We start from the raw sequence: 22,033 nt of genomic DNA on the forward strand, positions 1-22,033 counted from the left end.
GTGCTCCTCCTTGCACAAAGGCGGAGGTAGCGGTCCTGTTGCTGGGTTGTTGCCCTCCTACGGCCTCCTCCACGTCTCCTGATGTACTGGCCTGTCTCCTGGTAGCGCCTCCATGCTCTGGACACTACGCTGACAGACACAGCAAACCTTCTTGCCACAGCTCGCATTGATGTGCCATCCTGGATGAGCTGCACTACCTGAGCCACTTGTGTGGGTTGTAGACTCCGTCTCATGCTACCACGAGTGAGAGCACCGCCAGCATTCAAAAATGACCAAAACATCAGCCAGGAAGCATAGGAACTGAGAAGTGGTCTGTGGTCACCACCTGCAGAATCACTCCTTTATTGGGGGTGTCTTGCTAATTGCCTATAATTTCCACCTTTTGTCTATTCCATTTGCACAACAGCATGTGAAATTTATTGTCAATCAGTGTTGCTTCCTAAGTGGACAGTTTGATTTCACAGAAGTGTGATTGACTTGGAGTTACATTGTGTTGTTTAAGTGTTACCTTTATTTTTTTGAGCAGTGTATATAATACATATATACTGTATATTTTTCTTCATTATTTTTACAAAAATACTAGTCTCAACTTAAACGACTTAAACCAGGTAGAAAGTGTGTAGAAATGATAATGAACTTACATTTTTCTTTTAATTTTTTTTTTAATCACAGTATTTTAATATAGAGCTATTAGCAGTGCCATTTTGATTAATTTTGTGTTCTCAAACCAGTGAGTAATTATTGACAATGAAAGAGGTGGGAATGTTGTTCCCTTGTCATATAATTGCTACATTTAATATCAATATGGAATTAAAAATAGTTTTCCAGATTGTATTTTGCCGGTTATTTCGCGACTGAAACTACCTGGTTCAATTTTGGGTACCGAAGCAAAACCAGTTGGGAACCATTCTTTAGTTGACATATTATAGTTATCATGTGAAGTGTACTGGGGTAAGAGTTTTTTAAAAATTATTATTACTAAGTCCCTCAGTTGAGCATCTGGGTACGCTTACATTGTCACATGATACAGACTTGTTGTTTGATGTTCTGGCATAGCCAAAACACTGTCATTTTATTCAAGTTTAACACTATTTACTAATGATTGGGGGGGGGACATTGATACAGTTACATATCAGGATATTATTTTTTACAATATATTGTATCGTTTTCACTATCACAATATTATTTTTGCGTTAGTCTGCTGTACCTGCACCAAAACTCCAGTATTTTTCCTTCATAGCTTGTTCTCCATCTTCTTTGTCAATATGGATCCAAGATGTTTTCAGCACTTATTTTCATGATTATTTTCATGCTCTCTTGTCCCTCTGCAGCAGACATATGGTGAGCAATATGTTTGGAACATCGAATTGCAATAAAATTACAGTATTGAATCCCAATACATATAGAATCGTGAGAATCGCAATACATATTGTTTCGGCACATAATTATCGTGTTAGTATCGTATCGAGAGGTCCCTGGCAATTCCCAACATTACATACGAACATATTATACTGAACAAAAATATAAACATGCAACAATTTCAAAATGTTTACTAAGTTACAGTTCATATAAGGAAATCAGTCAATTGAAATAAATTCATTAGGCCCTAATCTATGGATTTCACATGACTGGGCAGGGGCGCAGCCATGGGTGGGCCTGGGAGGGCATAGGCCCACCCACTTGGGAGCCAGGTCCACCCACTGTGGAGCCAGCCCCAGCCAATCAGAATGAGTTTTTCCCCACAAAAGGGCTTTATTACAGACAGAAATACTCCTCAGTTTCATCAGCTGTCCGGGTGGTTGGTCTCAGATGATCCCGCCGGTGAAGAAGCCGGATGTGGAGGTCCTGGGCTGGTGTGGTCACATCTGATCTGCGGTTGTGAGGCCGGTTGGACATACTGACAAAATCTTTCAAATGACATTGGAGGCGGCTTATAATAGAGAAATTAACATTACATTGTGCGGTCTAAGGCACTGCATCTCAGTGCTTGAGGCGTCACTACAGACCCTGGTTCAATTCCAGGCTGTATCACAACCGGCTGTGATTGGGAGTCCCATAGGGCGTTGCACAATTGGCCCAGTGTCGTTAGGGTTTGGCTGGGGTAGGCCGTCATTGAAAATAAGAATTTGTTCTTTACTGACTTGCAGAGTTAAATAAAGGTTAAATAAAAAATTCTCTGGCAACAGCTCTGGTGGACATTCCTGCACCCTGCAACATCTGTGGTATGGGATCTTTACAAACAGTCCTTGACCTCAAGCTGTTTGCAGTAAATGGCCTATAATCTACCTTCAGGTTGTGTGATGACTGAGGTGAAATATTAAACATGAACTAAAGTGCACCTGTATTTGATATTCCAGAATGACTGGTCTCTACAAACTAGGGAGTGTACATCCTTTTAACTTCTGTTCAGGAGGGTAATTAACCACATACCCCCTCATTAACCCTTTGTTAACTTGTCATTTGAAACAGGCTTGTCTGAATACCTGTTTTTAAAGACCGTAAACCTAGGCTAAAACAAGGACAGATTAATATTTACCTTTCTGATGTGATGTAGCTGGAATAAAGTAATTATATTATTTTCTACTCTAGCTAACACACCATTCTTTCTAAACTAGTCTGGTCTGAGCTTTTATTTATTTTTACCTTTATTTAACTCGGCAAGTCAGTTAAGAACAAATTCTTATTTTCAATGACGGCCTAGGAACTGCCTTGTTCAGGGGCAGAATGACAGATTTTTACCTTGTCAGCTCAGAAATTCGATTTTGCAACCTTCCGGTTACTAGTCCAACGCTCTAACCACTACCTGCCGCCCCAAGCTTGAAAGATAGTGATCATGAATAGGAGATTTGATGTGTAATGTAATAAGCAGTACAGTACTTCAAAGAACAGTGTGCATACCTTTTTCATTCGACCACACCCTTTGAGCTATGATGCCAACCAGTAAGATCCTTTGTAAACAGAAGTGAACCATGGCCAAGAACATTGAAGTAAGGCAGTAAGTCACAGAACAGTAATTTTCCGGTCACTTCTGGCAAACTGGAATGCTTACAGACCTGCTCTCAGATGCAGAGTAGCCCACGTTTTGCGAGCATGCAGAGCCCAGAGATAGCCAGACAAGTAAATTGGACTAAGGAACAGATGTTGTGTATTGGAGAAAGGCCGTCAGTGCGGGTTCGGCAAACAATACAGTCGGTGAAGGCGCGGCATGAGCATGGTGAACGGAAAGATGTGGTTATGGACAGGGAGGAAGAAGAGCCTAGTGTAGTGGGAAGATGTGTGTTGAGGAAGAATGGCGCCAAGTACAAACCGTACTCTGCTGTTTCTGATGGCTCAGAAATTGAACCTGATGAGAGTGAGGATGAATTACCTGCGGTGGCAGGTGTGATGAAGACCTCCGAGTCCAAGCCTCGCCCCGATGGTCATGCGAAGGATGGTTCTGTGCCAGTGGGAGTGACATTTTTGGAGAAAGTGGATCCCTGCCTTTTGGCTGACCGATATGTAGTCTCAAGCTGGGTACAAAAGTATGTGGATACTGTTAAATTGGTGAAGGTAGCTCGAAGTGGACTTGTGATGATTTTCTGTTTTTCTTCCGCCCAGAGGGAGCAGGTGCTTCACGTCACAGGCCTCGGGACAAGACCTGTGACTTGAAAGGAGTGATTACTGGGGTGGCGTTGAGGTGGAGCAACTGAAATTGAAGATTCCCTGTGTCTGTGATGCCCGCCGTTTGGTGCGACGCAGACCCAGTGGCGAGCGTGATGAAACTGAGAAGACACAGTCTGTCCTTTTGAGTTTTGAAGCAGTCTTTACCTGATAAAGTCATGTTAGGACATGTCAGTTGTCCCGTGAGAGCTTTTGGGCCGAACCCACTAAGGTGTTTCAGATGCCAAACTTATGGTCATGTTTCAGCAGTGTGTAGGAGTGCATAGGACAAAAAAAATGGTGTCAACTGTGGGGGTGCCCATGTTGCTGGGGATCAGAAGTGCCCGGTGCAAGAGAGACCAGTTGAGGTTGTCAGGGTCAGAGTAGAACAGAAGGTATCATATGCTGAGGCAGTGAAGAGAGTAGTGGAGAATGGGTCAAGTGTGAGCAGTAGGCCAATACATAGTGATATGAATTTGTGCTTTGGTAAGGTTGGCTTCTTAGCGTTCATTGCCAGGGTTATCAACTGTGCCACAGTAATGGTACGTAAATCACAGAAAATAGCTGTTGTGGTGGCAGCTGCAGAGAAGTACTTGGGTGTACAAGGTTTACAGCAAAAGAGACCAGGTGTGTTATAAAAAAAATAAAAATGATTTCACCTTTATTTAACCAGGTAGGCTAGTTGAGAACAAGTTCTCATTTACAACTGCGACCTGGCCAAGATAAAGCATAGCAGTGTGAACAGACAACAACACAGAGTTACACATGGAGTAAACAATAAACAAGTCAATAACACAGTAGGGGGAAAAAATGTGTCTATATACATTGTGTGCAAAAGGCATGAGGAGTTAGGCAATAAATAGGCCATAGGAGCGAATAATTACAATTTAGCAGATTAACACTGGAGTGATAAATCATCAGATGATCATGTGCAAGTAGAGATACTGGTGTGCAAAAGAGCAGAAAAGTAAATAAATAAAAACAATAAGGGGATGAGGTAGATAAATTGGGTGGGCTGTTTACAGATGGACTATGTACAGCTGCAGCGATCGGTTAGCTGCTCAGATAGCAGATGTTTAAAGTTGGTGAGGGAAATAAAAGTCTCCAACTTCAGCGATTTTTGCAATTCGTTCCAGTCACAGGCAGCAGAGAACTGGAAGGAAAGGCGGCCAAATGAGGTGTTGGCTTTTGGGATGATCAGTGAGATATACCTGCTGGAGCGCGTGCGGGTGGGTGTTGGGTGGGTGTTGTTATCGTGACCAGTGAACTGAGATAAGGCGGAGCTTTACCTAGCATGGACTTATAGATGACCTGGAGCCAGTGGGTCTGGCGACGAATATGTAGCGAGGGCCAGCCGACTAGAGCATACAGGTCGCAGTGGTGGGTGGTATAAGGTGTTTTAGTAACAAAACGGATGGCACTATGATAAACTGCATCTAGTTTGCTGAGTAGAGTATTGGAAGCTATTTTATAGATGGCATCGCCGAAGTCAAGGATCGGTAGGATAGTCAGTTTTACTAGGGTAAGTTTGGCGGTGTGAGTGAAGGACGCTTTGTTGCGAAATAGAAAGCCGATTCTCGATTTGATTTTGGATTGGAGATGTTTAATATGAGTCTGGAAGGAGAGTTTACAGTCTAGCCAGACACCTAGGTATTTATAGATGTCCACATATTCTAGGTCGGAACCGTCCAGGGTGGTGATGCTAGTCGGGCGGGCGGGTGCAGGCAGCGAACGGTTGAAAAGCATGCATTTGGTTTTACTAGCGTTTAAGAGCAGTTGGAGGCCACGGAAGGAGTGTTGTATGGCATTGAAGCTCGTTTGGAGGTTAGATAGCACAGTGTCCAAGGAAGGGCCAGAAGTATACAGAATGGTGTCGTCTGCGTAGAGGTGGATCAGGGAATCGCCCGCAGCAAGAGCAACATCATTGATATATACCGAGAAAAGAGTCGGCCCGAGAATTGAACCCTGTGGTACCCCCATAGAGACTGCCAGAGGACCGGACAACACGCCCTCCGATTTGACACACTGAACTCTGTCTGCAAAGTAGTTGGTGAACCAGGCAAGGCAGTCATCAGAAAAACCGAGGCTACTGAGTCTGCCGATAAGAATATGGTGATTGACAGAGTCGAAAGCCTTGGCCAGGTCGATGAAGACGGCTGCACAGTACTGTCTTTTATCGATGGCGGTTATGATATCATTTAGTACCTTGAGCGTGGCTGAGGGGCACCCGTGACCGGCTCGGAAACCGGATTGCACAGCGGAGAAGGTACGGTGGGATTCGAGATGGTCAGTGATCTGTTTATTAACTTGGCTTTCGAAGACCTTAGATAGGCAGGGCAGGATGGATATAGGTCTGTAACAGTTTGGGTCCAGGGTGTCTCCCCCTTTGAAGAGGGGGATGACCGCGGCAGCTTTCCAATCCTTGGGGATCTCAGACGATATGAAAGAGAGGTTAAATGAGTCATGTCCTCCCCAGGCCATCAGCCTGTTGTAGGATCAGTTGGGGTTAAAGTAGTGAAATGGGGTGGTGTTTTTTAAATTTTTTATTAAGTAATATATAGGTTTAATGTTAGTTGGTGGTGCATTAAAATGTACCCCTTTTAATTTTTGTATCACAAAATATAACGTGGTCGACCACACACTCCCGTACAGTAGGTGGCGGCATGCACAAACAAAATGTGGAACGCTGTGATAACAAAGAAGACCAAGAACCATTTCCACGTCAGCTTTTTTATTATTTAGACGTTCAATAACACATACTTAAACCATGTAGTCTTTAATTCACGTTGGAGACAAGATTTGGTTGATATGTTATCTAGGTAAAACTAGCTAGCTGCTAACAATGGCTAGCTGTGTGGGTTTTCACACTGAAATAGCCTCCATTATGGAGGTGCTAGCGAATGCAGCCGTGGCAGAGATCTGTAAACTCGTAGACGACGACTATGCAGTGTTTCGTTTGGAAGTAACTCAAAGCCAAAAAGAAAACAGGGCATTGCGGAGGAAACTACAGCTACTGGAACTGAAGGTGACACGGGAGCACGCAGAGAGGACAATACGAGATCGTGTCCTCACCAGTCGTCCCAGTAGTGTCAAGATCCTCGACCGATACAAAGGAATGGCAAGAGGTACATTTTGCAGGCCGATGCGGCACGGCCTGTCGCGGTTCTTCTCAGTGCCTGTCGACCCGTTCGCCTCTGTACATATGTTGAGGTGTTACCCAGATGTGTGTCTTGGTCAGTTTTTGGATAGTATGCAATAATTCTCCTGATTTACTTAGCTATCTTGTGCAAAGAAGAGCCAATATCATAGTATAGGTATTGTACAGTCATTGCAACTCAAACCATAGAGATCCTATTGTGCTCACCGTGTGTTGGCACGCCCCATGTAATCCTATTGGCTACTGTTCATGGTTATTTCATATATAGTGGGCATGCGTCTGGTGATTGTCTTCATTTGCTTGATGGTTAACGAAACGGGATTAAAGCACTGCTTATCTTGTGCCAAAGCTAAGCATTCTAACACGTACTAACGAACCGGTATACCCGTAGCTAGTTGCTACTGAACTCACACAGCACAGTGTGAATATCTTACTTGTGGAAGGTAATTAACAGCATCAACAAGAGTATTCCTTGTGGCATCATTGTAACCCACGCATCATATAAAAGATGACCCACAGCAAAATTCTAACCAGATAATTGATTTACTGCATTTCCTATTCTTTATTCAATGATTTACTTACTGTGATGCATGGAACATAATACATCAATCTATAAATAGTATATCAATAAGTTATGAGAAGTGTTACCTTACATCCTTGCCAATTCTAGACAGTGTCTATAGTGTACAATATACCGTTGCATTGACTGTAGCTAACCTAACCCCCCCATCTCTCAGGTGAAGGACATCTTACTGGAGGCCACAGGAACTTTGTGAAGCCAGCAGGACACTATACATGGAGAGATGACCAAACAATCACTGTTGATGAGGGGACTGGAACCTCAACCCAGCATGTTATTGTGATAGAAGTTAGTGCAATAGTGTTGCATTAAAAATGAGTTACTTTGTAGATCAAATGTGGACGGTTTATAACAGAAAGGCTCTCCTCAGCTATTCACTTGCTTACATGTACATCCTAATATATCTGCCATAGGGTAGGTTGTGACTTCCCTATGACATTGTTATCCAATTCAACCCATGTACTGATAATAACCTCCTCTCATCTTGTGTCAGTCTGCAGATGGAGAAGCTGCAGGTCCCGGGGTCAAGCAGGAAAGGTCTGAAGGAGAAGTGGACCCACGGCGCAGCAGAGACATCCAGACTGGAGCGGCAGGAGAGCCCTCTGTAGCCACGGAGGACACCGCCCCAGAGCCTCCCAGGACCCAACGCAGCATCACGGAGGTCAGTGGAATGCCGAACACTGTCCTCAAGTCAGAGACAGACACAGAGACTTTAACTTTAACACACAGGCTCTTACACACAGGATCTGACCACAGATTAGACCCAGAGAGACTGGGCCTGGGGAGACTGGGCTGTCCTCCTGCTCCCGGCTTGGAGTATTTACCGGTATTTCATCAGAGCCAAAGGATGGTCCATACCCGTGGGGATGGCTATGGTGATGCGTTAAACACTGGTGGTAATGATCCCTCTTGTTCTTACGCTACAGAGATAAAAACCCCTAGACTTGATGCCCGCATGGAAATTAAATTAGCATTTTAAAAAATCCCCATCAAAATCTTTTTAAGTTAGAGACATCATATTTTTAGTGTATGGGCTGCGTCGCAATCCACCGCATCCGCCAATAGCAGCCTTTCGTATCTGCAGTGGAAGGTGGCCGAGCTACAGCGGTGTTTGTTAGACCATGAGACATCTCTCAAATCGGTTTTCTCACAAAAACGTCTATAGTGTCCAAACCTGACCATAACCAGACACTCCAGTACAATCAAGTAGCTTCTCAACCAAATTTGTGGCAACTGTTGTGAAAAAGGTATTGAAACTATCAGCTACCACTTCCTTGTCAAATTGTATTTCCCCATTGACCTCCAGACCAACGCTTTTACAATCTGCATTCTTCCCATCACTATGTTTAGTGACTGCCACAACTTCCTATTTTCACATTTTACCTCATCTGACTAGATTTGTTCCTTAGGGTTATGTGTCTATTTAGAGCCTCTTCATCTTCGGTACTGTTATATTCTTGAAAATAAGTTTTTCTTGATTTAATTGCCTCAATGATTTCCTGATTCATTCAAGGTTTAGTTCTTTAATTCTAACAGTTTTCCATGGAGGCAAAGTATCCACAATGCTTAAGAAACATTTGTTCAAATAGTTCTATCCTGTTTATTTTTAACAAAACCACAAAAAAAAAATCTTTATTTTAGTTTTTCATATTTTATAATCCATATCTAGACATGTAAGTACCGGGTCCCAGTTAACTTTACTCAATTGGTCAATAAATGCATCTTTGTTATCATGTTTCAGATATCTCACAGTTATTGTGTCATAACAGTTAGAGATGTTTTATTTTTACCTTGTGCAGTAAATTATAGAATGATCACTAATCCCATAGGGAATGACACCACTTTGAGACATCTTAGATCAGACACCAAGATCAAATCTATGAATGTTTGCGTGTGGGCTCCTTTTTATCAGTTGATGCAAAACAAATATCCTGCAAAAATTCCTAAAAGCTTTAAATAACTGTTATTTCCAATATAGCCTAGTTTGTTAAGTAGTTTACAGAAATGAAATAACAAAATCTAGGCCTAACCCATCTTTGCAGTCTAAGTAATGCATGGCTTGCGCCTTCAGAAAGTATTCATACCCATAATCTTTTCACGTGTCTATTTTCAAAGGATAAAGCTAAGAACATTAACTTCATAGTTAAGAACACTTCAACAATATGGAAGAAAGTGGAACTTATTCTACAAGAACCAATATCACTCACTAACAACCCTATGGAACAATCATTGGATCGCTTTTCACATTACACAAATGGAAAGGTCAAATGCTGTATTATCTAAATGTTGAAAGTGCGTCGGCAATGGAGAGAAACAAAATGGTGCAGTTTGAAGCCATGTGGTAGAGAGTGATGTGTGCACTGGAGATGGGTATGAGCAGATGGGTCTGGGTAGGGGTGATGTTTGTGGGTGTTCTGTATTGTAAAAATATGTCTTACAAAAAAACAAATATTAATACTTATTCCACATTTAGTTGTGTTACAGCCTGAATTCAAAATTCATTAGATTATTTTCCTCACACACAAAGAATACCCCATAATGACAAAGTGAAAACATGTTTTTTGAAATTTTAGCAAATGTATTAAATTAAATACAGAAATGAAATTCACATAAGTATTCACACCCAGCCTTTAGCTACCCTCAACCCCTCTCATCTATCTCTGAACACCATCCAGTCCCAGCCTTCAGCTACCCTCAGCCCCTCCCATCTATCTCTGAATACCATCCAGTTTTGATTTCTAGCTGCCATATATTTTTCCGCTGTGATGTTTTACAAAAGTTCTGAACCTTTAAATTCTCAGTTTCTACATAATGTAAATTAAACACCTTTGCTAAGAGTATTTATGATCGATTGACTGACTTGTCAAATAGCACTGCTGGGTGATTTGATGAGTAAGCTCCAAGTAAATGTTGCATTTTTTTCAGCCATTCCTGAACCTGCAACCAGCTACCAAAATGAAGTGATCTAATGATTCTGTCTCTTCGCAGCAAAATCTTCAGAGCTGGGATGGTTGTATCCCCCATATATATACAGTGGGGAGAACAAGTATTTGATACACTGCCGATTTTGCAGGTTTTCCTACTTACAAAGCATGTAGAGGTCTGTCATTTTTATCATAGGTACACTTCAACTGTGAGAGACGGAATCTAAAACAAAAATCCAGAAAATCACATTGTATGATTTTTAAGTAATTAATTTGCATTTTATTGCATGACATAAGTATTTGATCACCTACCAACCAGTAAGAATTCCGGCTCTCACAGACCTGTTAGTTTTTCTTTAAGAAGCCCTCTTGTTCTCCACTCATTACCTGTATTAACTGCACCTGTTTGAACTCGTTACCTGTATAAAAGACACCTGTTCACACACTCAATCAAACAGACTCCAACCTCTCCACAATGGCCAAGACCAGAGAGCTGTGTAAGGACATCAGGGATAAATTGTAGACCTGTACAAGGCTGGGATGGGCTACAGGACAATAGCCAAGCAGCTTGGTGAGAAGGCAACAACTGTTGGCACAATTATTAGAAAATGGAAGAAGTTCAAGATGACGGTCAATCACCCTCGGTCTGGGGCTCCATGCAAGATCTCACCTCGTGGGGCATCAATGATCATGAGGAATGTGAGGGATCAGCCCAGAACTACACGGCAGGACCTGGTCAATGACCTGAAGAGAGCTGGGACCACAGTCTCAAAGAAAACCATTAGTAACACACTACGCCGTCATGGATTAAAATCCTGCAGCGCACGCAAGGTCCCCCTGCTCAAGCCAGCGCATGTCCAGGCCCGTCTGAAGTTTGCCAATGACCATCTGGATGATCCAGAGGAGGAATGGGAGAAGGTCATGTGGTCTGATGAGACAAAAATAGAGCTTTTTGCTCTAAACTCCACTCGCCGTGTTTGGAGGAATAGAAGGATGAGTACAACCCCAAGAACACCATCCCAACCGTGAAGCATGGAGGTGGAAACATCATTCTTTGGGGATGCTTTTCTGCAAAGGGGACAGGACGACTGCACCGTATTGAGGGGAGGATGGATGGGGCCATGTATCGCGAGATCTTGACCAACAACCTCCTTCCCTCAGTAAGAGCATTGAAGATGGGTCGTGGCTGGGTCTTCCAGCATGACAACGACCCGAAACACACAGCCAGGGCAACTAAGGAGTGGCTCCGTAAGAAGCATCTCAAGGTCCTGGAGTGGCCTAGCCAGTCTCCAGACCTGAACCCAATAGAAAATCTTTGGAGGGAGCCGAAAGTCCGTATTGCCCAGCGACAGCCCCGAAACCTGAAGGATCTGGAGAAGGTCTGTATGGAGGAGTGGGCCAAAATCCCTGCTGCAGTGTGTGCAAACCTGGTCAAGAACTACAGGAAACGTATGATCTCTGTAATTGCAAACTAAGGTTTCTGTACCAAATATTCAGTTCTGCTTTTCTGATGTATCAAATACTTATGTCATGCAATAAAATGCAAATTAATTACTTAAAAATCATACAATGTGATTTTCTGGATTTTTGTTTTAGATTCCTTCTCTCACAGTTGAAGTGTACCTATGATAAAAATTACAGACCTCTACATGCTTTGTAAGTAGGAAAACCTGCAAAATTGTCAGTGTATCAAATACTTGTTCTCCCCACTGTATATAACATTCTATTGGTTGCAAGAATTTTGTATAATAATTTCAATTGAAAAACAAAGTTTTAAATCTGGCGTCGTTTTGTGTATCAGTTCATAAACCATGTGCCATGGAATCGGTACATCGAAAATAGTTGGGAGGACATTTTGCAGCCTGTATTGTGCAGCTGTACATTTTTAGGTCCTTAAATGAAACTGGTATACTTTATTTCTCACAATTTTCTTTAACCAATTTTGGTCCTTACTTTCTCCCCTTTCCACTTGCCTCCTCCATTTTTGCGGTAATGCTGCAATCAGTTGGTTGTAATTTTGGATAGAGCAGACATTTCCATATATTTATGTAAACTGCATGTGTGACAACTCCACCAGTCCTATTAATGATGTAATTTACAAAGATTATACAGTTTTAAAAAAAAATCAATTTTTGTTTTAATCAATTAGTATATTTGAGTTTAACCATAATAAACTATATATACAAATGTATGTGGACACCCCTTCAAATGAGTGGATTCAGCTATTTCGGCCACACCCGTTGCTTACAGGTGTATAACATCGAGCACACAGCCATGCAATCTCCATAGACAAACATTGGTAGTAGAATGGCCTTCCTGAAGAGCTCAGTGACTTTCAACGTGGCACCATCACAGGATGTCACCTTTCCAACAAGGCAGTCAAATTTCTGCCCTGCAAGAGCTACCCCGGTCAACTGTAAGTGATGTTATTGTAAAGTAGAAACGTCTAGGAGCAACAACGGCGCAGCCACAAAGTGGTAGGCCACAGAAGGGGACCACCGAGTGCTGAAGGGCGTAGCGTGTAAAAATTGTCTGTTCTCGGTTGCAACACTCACTACAGAGTTCCAAACTCTCTCTGGAAGCACCGTCAGCACAATAACTGTTCATTGGCAGCATCATGAAATGGGTTTCCATGGCCGAGCAGCCGCACACAAGCCTAAGATCACCATTCGCAATGCCAAGCGTTGGCTGTAGTGGTGTAAAACTTGCCACCATTGAACTCTGGACCAGTGGAAACGCGTTCTCTGGAGTGATGAATAACACTTCACCATCTGGCAGTCCGATGGATGAATCTGGGTTTGGCGGATGCCAGGAGAACGCTACTTGCACCAATGCATAGTGCCAAATGTGAAGTTAGGAGGAGGAATAATGGTCTGGGGCTGTTTATCATGGTTCCAGCGAGGCCTCTTAGTTCCAGTGAAGGGAAATCTTAACGCTACGACATTCTAGACGATTCTTTGCTTCCAACTTTGTGGCAACAGTTTGGGGAAGGCCCTTTCCTGTTTCAGCATGACAATGCCCGCGTGCACAATGCGAGGTGCATACATCAATAGTTTGTTGAGATCGGTGTGGAAGAACTTGACTTGCTTTAACCCATTTTATAAGAGATTCTCCTAAATTAAAATAGTCCAGGCATTTATATATAAATTCCAGTCGTACTTTATCAAAGGCCTTTCCCCCGATTTTTCATAGTGTTTTATTGTTTCCAGTACTTGTCTTACAGTGCATTTGGAAAGTATTCAGACCCCTTGATTTTTTTTCACATTTTGTTACGTTACAGTCTTATTCTAAAATCGATGAAATTGTTTTTTTTCTCTCATCAACCTACACACAATACCCCATAATGACAAAGCGAAAACAGGTTTTTAGATGTTTTTGCACATATATTAAAAATGTAAAACCGATACCTTATTATTCAGACCCTTTGCTATGAGACTCAATTGAGCTCAGGTGCATCCTGTTTCCATTGATCATCCTTGAGATGTTTCTACAACTTGATTGGAGTCCACCTGTGGTAAATTCAATTGATTGGACATGATTTGGAACGGCACACACCTGTCTATATAAGGTCCCACAGTTGATATGGCTTGGTTTTTGCTCTGACATGCACTGAGGTCAAAGGAATTGTCCGTAAGAGCTCCGAGACAGGATTTTGTCAAGGCACAGATCTGGGGAAAGGTACCAAAAAATGTCTGCAGCATTGACGGTCCAAGAACACAGTGGCCTCCATTATTCTTAAATGAAAGAAGTTTAGAACCACCAAGACTCTTCCTAGAGCTGGCTTCCCGTCAGGGTGGTGACCAAGAACCCGATGGTAACTCTGACAGAGCTCTAGAGGTCCTCTTTGGAGATGGGAGAATCTCCCAGAAGGACGACGATCTCTGCAGCACTTCACCAATCAGGCCTTTATGGTAGAGTGGCCAGACGGAAGCCACTCCTCAGTAAAAGGCACATGACAGCCCGCTTGGAGTTTGCCAAAAGGAACCTAAAGGACTCTCAGACCATGAGAAACAAGATTCTCTGGTCTGATGAAACCAAGATTGAACTCTTTGACCTCAATGTCAAGCGGCACGTCTGGAGGAAACCTGACACCATCCCCACGGTGAAGCATGGTGGTGGCAGCATGCTGTGGGGATGTTTTTCAGAGGCAGGGACTTGGAGACTAGTCAGGATTGAGGGGAGAGATGAACGGAGCAGAGTACAGAGAGATCCTTGATGAAAACCTGCTCCAGACTTGGGCGAAGGTTCACCTTCCAACAGGACAACAACCCTAAGCACACAGCCAAGACCATGCAGGAGTGGCTTCGGGACAAGTCTTTGAATGTCCTTGAGTGTTCCAGCCAGAATCCGGACATCAACCCAATCTCTGGAGAGACCTGAAAATAGCTGTGCAGCGATGCATACAACCTGACAGCTTGAGAGGATCTGCAGAGAAGAATGGGAGAAACTCCCCAAATACAGGTGTGCAAAGCTTGTAGTGTCATAACCAGGAAGACTCGAGGCTGTAATCACTGCCAAAGGTGATTCAACAAAGCAAAAAGGGTCTGAATACTTATGTAAATGTGATCCGTTTTTTAAATGTTTTATTTCTAAAAACCCGTTTTTGCTTTGTTATTGTGTGTAGATTGATCAGGGGGGAAAAACACTTTAATCCATTTTAGAATAAGGCTATAAAGTAACAAAATGTGAAGAAAGTCATGGGGTCTAAATACTTTCCAAATGCACTGTATATTATTTCCATTGTATTGTCCATGTAAAACCTGTCTAATTAGGATGAATAATAACCTACAATACCTTTTTTTAATTCTATGCGCTATGCATTTGCTAGGATTTTGTCATCACAACACTGGAGTGTAAGGGGTCTCCAGTTTTTTAGGTGGACTCAATCTTTATATTCACCATCTGGGTCCTGTTTCAGTAATAGTTAAATAAGACATTCTTGCAGAGTATCTGGTCATCTTTATAGGAGTGGTTAAAACATGTTAATAACAGACCTTGGAGTAAATACATTTTTGGGGGGATATACTTCAACTGGTATGTCATCCAGCCATAGAGTTTTCCCAGACTTGAGACTTTAATTGCATCTATCATTTCCTCCTCTAATTAGGCCTTCACATTAGTCTTTCTGTATAACTGTTAATTTTATACTATTAATAGAAAACTAATCTTACAATTAACTTCCTTTAGTTGAAATGGAGGAGACTGAAATGGAAACATATGCTTAAAGTACTTTCCTTCCTCTTTTAAAATATTGTTTGGTGAGTCATTGAATACGTTATTTGTAACAAGTTTCTATAAAATAGTTTTGGTAGCATTTCAATGTCGAAGATTTTTTTTTATTTGGTGCATTTCTCCCGATATTCCATCCAGTTCGGTTTATTTTTACAATATATTACACTTGGTCTTTCTTGAATACGTTCCTCCATATATTTTTGTTTTTCCTCTAACTTACTCTGAGCCTCTATGGTACTGTTTTTATAGCTATTTATCTCTACTGTTAGTTCCTCTATTTTCTTTTTCAGATGAACTCTTTTGACCTAAAATGTTTTTGTTGAATTGCATTCCCTCTTAAAAGTGTCCCATACAATAAGGGGACATGCTCTACCTATGTTATGTATGAAAAAGTAAGTTATTCTGTCTTGGTTAAAAACTATTTGTCATCCAGTAGGCTTAGTGGAGTGCTACAGCAAAAACCAAAACGTGCACTCTTTGGGGTCCAGAGGACCGAGTGTGGGAACCGTTGGATTAGGCTAAGATCAACATACTGTATGTTCTTGTATAAAACCACAGTGGCACAGTTCCTATTGCCACAGATGGCCTAATAACAAGGTCCCTGAGTCCATATTCATCAACCATTTCCCCAATCTCTGGGCCAAAAGATTGCATATCTGCCCCCCAGTCATGCACAACTATTGTCCTCATAAGATTGAATACTTTCTTACATTTAGTCTCAATACATGTAATATGACATCTCCATGTAAGCTTTATCAAACCATAGCCCCAAATACTTAAATTCTGCAACCCTTTTCAATCATTGTCCATATAATCGAACACTGACACCTTCCTTTGTCTTTTTGTTAGCAAACAAGATTTGGATACAGATAACTTGAAACACCATGATAAGGATCATTCCTCTACTGCTAAAACAGCTCCTTGCCTTTTATCTATTACAATTGCACCATCATCTGCATATAAGGCCGCCACTATACCCTGTATCAACGTGAATAAGGTGGGACTAATGGTGCTACCCTGTGGAGTTCCATTTTCCACCTCATATTCTCCTGATAACTCCGATCCCAACCTGACCTGGAAGGTTCGGTCAAACAAGAAATCCATGATCCAGTTGTACATTCTCCCACCTATACACACATTCAATTGAACCAGTAGCCCTTCCCTCCACATTGTATCAAATTCTTTTTCTATGTAAAAATATACAATTGACATCACTTCCTTCATTGCCAAAGCTTTGGTCACTGCAGTACTAATTGTAACCAATACATGAAGGATAGTCCTTATTTTTCTGAATCCACTCTGAGATGGACTTAATAGATCCCTATGTTCCAGATAATACAACAATCTACCCACAATCAACTTTTCCATTAGTATAGAGATTTTATGTAAGTGCAATAGGTCTATAACTAGCAGGACTGGATGGATCTTTACCAGGCTTCAGCTGATTTCTTTTTACCCACAACATATTTATGTCCAGCATGATGGGTTTAAAAATAATGAAGTCATTCTAAAACTATAACAGTATAGGACTCAAATGTAGTGGGGATGTTGAAAGTGTGTTTATCTCTGTGTGTGTACGTACCTGAGGGAGTGTATGTCTGTGTAATCTGCATCACCTCTCTCTTCCAGGAGGAGGAGGGTCCAGAGGTGCTGCTGGTGAAGGAGGAGGGGTGTGAGGAGGGTCTGGGGAACCCTGAGGGGAACATGGTCATGGAGGGCAACCAGACTACACCTCCTGAACCCACAGAGCAACCAGCTGAGCAGCACAGGACCACACACAGTCTCACTGAAGTGAGCCCACTATGAACTACTGGCTGAATAGTATTAGGTCAGGGCCTATTTTCAAAAAGCAGCAGTGCTGATCTAGGATCGGTTTTGCCTTCTAGATCATAATGAATAAGACTACATAGACAGGTAGGGAACTGATCCTTGATCAGCACTTATACTCTGGATACTGTCCCAGGTCTAGATTATTTTTGTTTTAAGTGTGGGACCATGCCTTTTAATTATCACACCATTAAAGAGTGTCAAGTAATCAAATTAACTAACATGTTTGCATAGTACTCATAGCAGTCCGTCATTGCCCAATCAGAAGATGCTCCATGGCAGGGTGCTCATATCAGATTTCTTGATCCAACATCCTCTCACACTGTATCTCTTACAGTCAGTAGACATGGAGGATGGGAAGCCTGATCTGCTGCTGGTCAAAGAGGAGACAATAGAAGACGGACCAGAGAGCATTGATCTGCTGAGTGGACTAAAGATGGGGGTGCAAAGTAAGGGAGAAATACATATAGCCTACATACAGTAATAGATCTTTAACAGGAATTTTCTTCATTCATAAAATGAAATCAATGCAACGTATGTTTACATACAAAAACACACATTAATGTATGAACTTGACGACAACATGTTTTTAAGGTCTATTTTCTAACATCTTCCTACAGGTGGTTGGCTGGAGGCTAACAGAGGAGACTGGGTGGCCATCTTTGATTCCCATACCCAGATGGGTGTAGCCAAGGGCCTGGGGGAGGACATCACTGAGCAGGCCAGGATCACTGGTGACATAGTGGAGGTTAGTGGATGGGACAGCGTCTTCAACTCAGGGCTGGGGAACAACACTGTTAACCACAACCATAAACAGACAGTCGAACACAGAACAACGACCGAACAAAGTCTCCATGACAACAGACTGGCAGAGACCAGGGCAAGGCGTAGATTTGATCTACGGGGACGGGGAGGTATCCATATTCGGCGGGAGAGAACAGACACAGACTTGGCTAGCTATGCTCCGTCCTGCTCCTATAGTTGTGATTCAGAGAGACTGATGGCGCCTCAGGTTAACCCCCTAACAGTTGCTGCCTTCAGCCTGCCTTCTATAGGATCTATCAACTGGAACATGGACCCTTCAACAACACAGACACTGCCTGACCTTCGTCCTCCTCTCCTTATGTTAAACCAGACCTCAGACAATGTCAGTCCCTCAACAATAAATGGCTATACAAGCCCATTGACAAATGACAGTAGTAACGCTATCAGCAGATCTAATGGCAAAGATAAGCGCTTCTCGTGTTCATTCTGTGGGAAAGCCTTCAGTTTCCCCAAACAGGTGGAGATCCATAAGAGGATGCACACAGGGGAGAAACCATTTGGCTGTACCCAGTGTCAGATGCGCTTTGCTGAAGCGTGTCACCTGAAGAGGCACCAGAGGGTTCACACAGGGGAGAAACCTTTCAGCTGCCACCTGTGCCGGGTCAGTTTCTCCCACTCGTCCAGCCTGAAGAGGCACCAGAGGGTCCACACGGGAGAAACCAAATATCTGCCCCCAGTGTAACAAAAGGTTCTCCCACCAGCACCATCTGAAGATGCACTTGAAGGTCCACACGGGAGACAATGAGTTTCTCAGAGAGGAGCTATCTCAGGAAAGACCAGCAGAAAATGCACATGGCCCATGTATAGTGTATAGTAACATGTTATGTAGTACTAGTTAGTTTGTTAGTAGTTAATTCTGTTGGTTTTGGATGTAGTAGGGAACTGGATGAGGTGAACTGAGGAAAGAATGAGTATGATGAGGCATGGTTGGTGTGATGGCGTCTGTATAAAGTGATAAAGTGATAACCTTGTCCTGTTATAATGCGGAAATGATAGTGCCTTAATTCATGTTTACTTGACATGAAGATGTGTAATGTAATGTTGAACCTTTTCCGAAGTATTCTCAAATAAATGTTCTCAAAGCGAGGGTACCAAATGTACAGGAAGGCAGAGGCTACGAATATGGAGTTTTCATCCCCGCTTCACCCCTCTGGAATGGTCTTTCTCAAATCTAAGGATCCAAATTACATTCTGCGCATGTGTTATTTACTCATGTTCACGTTTCTTTATTTAGTCACCCTCTTCTGGACCCAAAACCAATTTGAGCGATATGATAATGTAGCCGGTCTTTGCCTCATGTCTGAACAGCTGCGATTTGAATGAACGTTCCAAAAATATGTATGAAGGCTACAACCTTCTCTGTCTGGTGTAACGGATATTGCCGTAGCAATAGTCTCAAACAAGACCGTCTACACATTGCATTGGGACAAAACAATTTGCGTTTGATGTGATGATATAATCTTTAAAGTTATGCTGCCATATAGCCAGGAGTCTGCCTCCTGTTTAGCCGTTCTTTGTAATGATGATGAAAGAAGAACATTGCTAGACTGTTAAAGACAAATAACTGTTCTGTTTTGTGTACAAGCGGCAGTGGAGTTACAGAGTGACTCAGCACTGAGCAGCAACTGAAAGGAGAAGGCTAGTAGATCCCGCATGCGCAGAAATCTCTGTATTTTTAGCAACAGCAATTTGGGTTTCAGAAAATCTGGAACCGCAGCCACTTGGTTCCAGAAAAAGTAAAATGTTACCATATTGAGAAATGTTATTCTACTCTTCATGTTTTGTGCAGTAAAAGTATTGTACTTCACGTTATGCATGTGTGTGACCATTTTGTTGAAATTAAATGCAACATTTACTCTGTACTGACTGACTTGGTTATTTTTGTATCATTGCAGGGTCTGAGTTTCAACCGAACCAAAACATTATACTTAATTATTGAATAAACAGTTATGGACATTTTTTTTTAGAAACTCCAATGGCTTCGTATTATAAGTTACTTGAATCACAGTGTTAGATGGGCTTGACTGTGATTTAAAAACATTTTGTTTCTGTGTGTACAGCAAAGAGTTTCTTATATAAACCTTTATATGCTCTTCTGTACAATTAGTGTTTACAGTCTGCAGTCAATGAGGACCTGCTGATATCCGGTGTTGCTGGGGGTAGAGACTGGACCTCTGAAGCGGCTGGTCACAAACCCTGGCTCTGGATCAGGACCCTGGATCAGGAGCCTTCACTTTTCCTTCCCGAGTCGGAACCAGGACCGAACCACAAGGGACAAAAACTCCACCACCACACAGAACACAACCAGTGGACAGGTGGACTGAACAACCTCAGTCATGGGACCGAGTCTGCAATCAGGGATCCAGTCCTCAGCCCAGACCCTTCTCTTCACAGTCTCAGTGCGGGGATGTAGCAGGGCCTGGGGCTGATAGAGACTCTCCTGTTCCTATGATACAAACACCACAGTATCAATGATGAACAGAGCAGGTCACCCTGGACTTCAGCCTTCACAGAGAGTGGTGGGAGACCCCTCTGGTGGTTGTCTAATAGGAAGTCTGTCTTCTCCTTTAGGATCTCATCTTTAATATAGATCCTTTCTGTTCAGTGTAAACACAAGTGGTCTGAGTATGGAAAGCCATGAGGTGAGGAAGATGGCGGAAACTATTGTTTTGTTTGAAACTGCTGGCGAGTGAAGATGAGATTGAGTGGGTTTCAGTGGCGAAAAACAAAGGAAACAGAAGTAAAGTTGTTGTGGAAACCCCTAGACTCGTCTTTAGTCTGAGTGAGTGTTTTGGAGATCCGCTTTAAGTCTTGATAGATGTCATGGAATGCGTTGGGTGAAGTGGTGTCAGAGTCAAAAGAAGTGGGTTTATTTCAATTTTTTGTGTGTCTGCGGAGTAGAAGAGGTGTACATTGTGCCTCAAGAAGATATGAGTGGAATGTTTTGTGTATGGATCTTCAAAGCAGAGCGCCTATCAACAGGGTTATCTGGGGTGGCGCATAGTGTGTGCAGATTTTATACCTGAGGAAGTAGGTGGAGTTGTTGGTGCAGGTTGACAGACCCATATGGTAGATTAAGTAAAGAAATTCACTTCATCTAGTTTCTCCCTTCTCATGTGAAGTTGGGCTATGTGAGATACCCTTTAAGAGCCTACATGCACAAACCCCATCAGTGCCATAAATGCAAAATATTTGGTAAGGTGTCAAGTGTATGCAGACGGGAAGAGTATCTTATGCCAATACCCAGATTGCCCTGTTAGAGTGAAGGAGACAGAATTGGCAAAAGTAAGGGCTGTCCAGCGTGTCTCCTACCTGGCGGTGGTGAGAAGAGTTGAAGGAACGAGTAGAGCTGTAGATGCAATGGTAGTAGAGCCTGCATCAGTGAATGTGTGTGTAAAAAGGTGTGCTTTGTTGCATTTATTACAATGGTCATTAACTGCACAGCACAAACGGAGAGGAAATCGGAATCATTGTAAGTGCAGCTGAACGTTTTTGGGGGGACTTGACAGCAGAGGCAGTACAAGTAATCCTATCGACGAAAATACCTCCCTAACAGGCCCCTGAGGCTCCCCTCAGCTATTCACTTGCTTACATCCTCATTTATCTGTGAGACTTCAATATGACATTGTTATCCAATTCTACTCATGTAATAACTGGGGATGGGCATTTGAAATATTTTCACTATTAAAAATATAATTGTATTTAATTGAGACAAAGCCTTTTCATAGTTAAAATACGCCTAAGATGTTTTTTCCCTTCCAAAATGAATACTGTTGCAAGTATTCAAATACTAACCTCCATTCGGATATTCGAATAAACGCTCCCATTCCTGGTAATAACCTCCTCTAT

General features: G+C 42.4%; 1 protein-coding gene across 3 annotated transcripts in view; it reads left to right on the forward strand.

The window, feature by feature from the left end:
- Positions 1-6,009: 6,009 nt before the first annotated feature.
- The window catches only part of LOC139577673 (uncharacterized), a 39,641-nt gene continuing 23,617 nt past the window's right edge, over positions 6,010-22,033 (forward strand). The window contains exons 1-6 of one of the 3 annotated variants that reach the window (XM_071404833.1): positions 6,013-6,764; positions 7,534-7,664; positions 7,870-8,037; positions 17,162-17,323; positions 17,697-17,808; positions 17,980-18,107. In XM_071404833.1, coding sequence (XP_071260934.1) covers positions 6,482-6,764; positions 7,534-7,664; positions 7,870-8,037; positions 17,162-17,323; positions 17,697-17,808; positions 17,980-18,107 — 984 coding nt within the window. In that variant the 5' untranslated portion in view covers positions 6,013-6,481. The other 2 variants (XM_071404834.1, XM_071404836.1) reach the window with 2 other exon arrangements.

This window comes from Salvelinus alpinus, chromosome 6 (assembly GCF_045679555.1).
Source record: "Salvelinus alpinus chromosome 6, SLU_Salpinus.1, whole genome shotgun sequence".
Classification (NCBI taxonomy): Eukaryota; Metazoa; Chordata; class Actinopteri; order Salmoniformes; family Salmonidae; genus Salvelinus; species Salvelinus alpinus.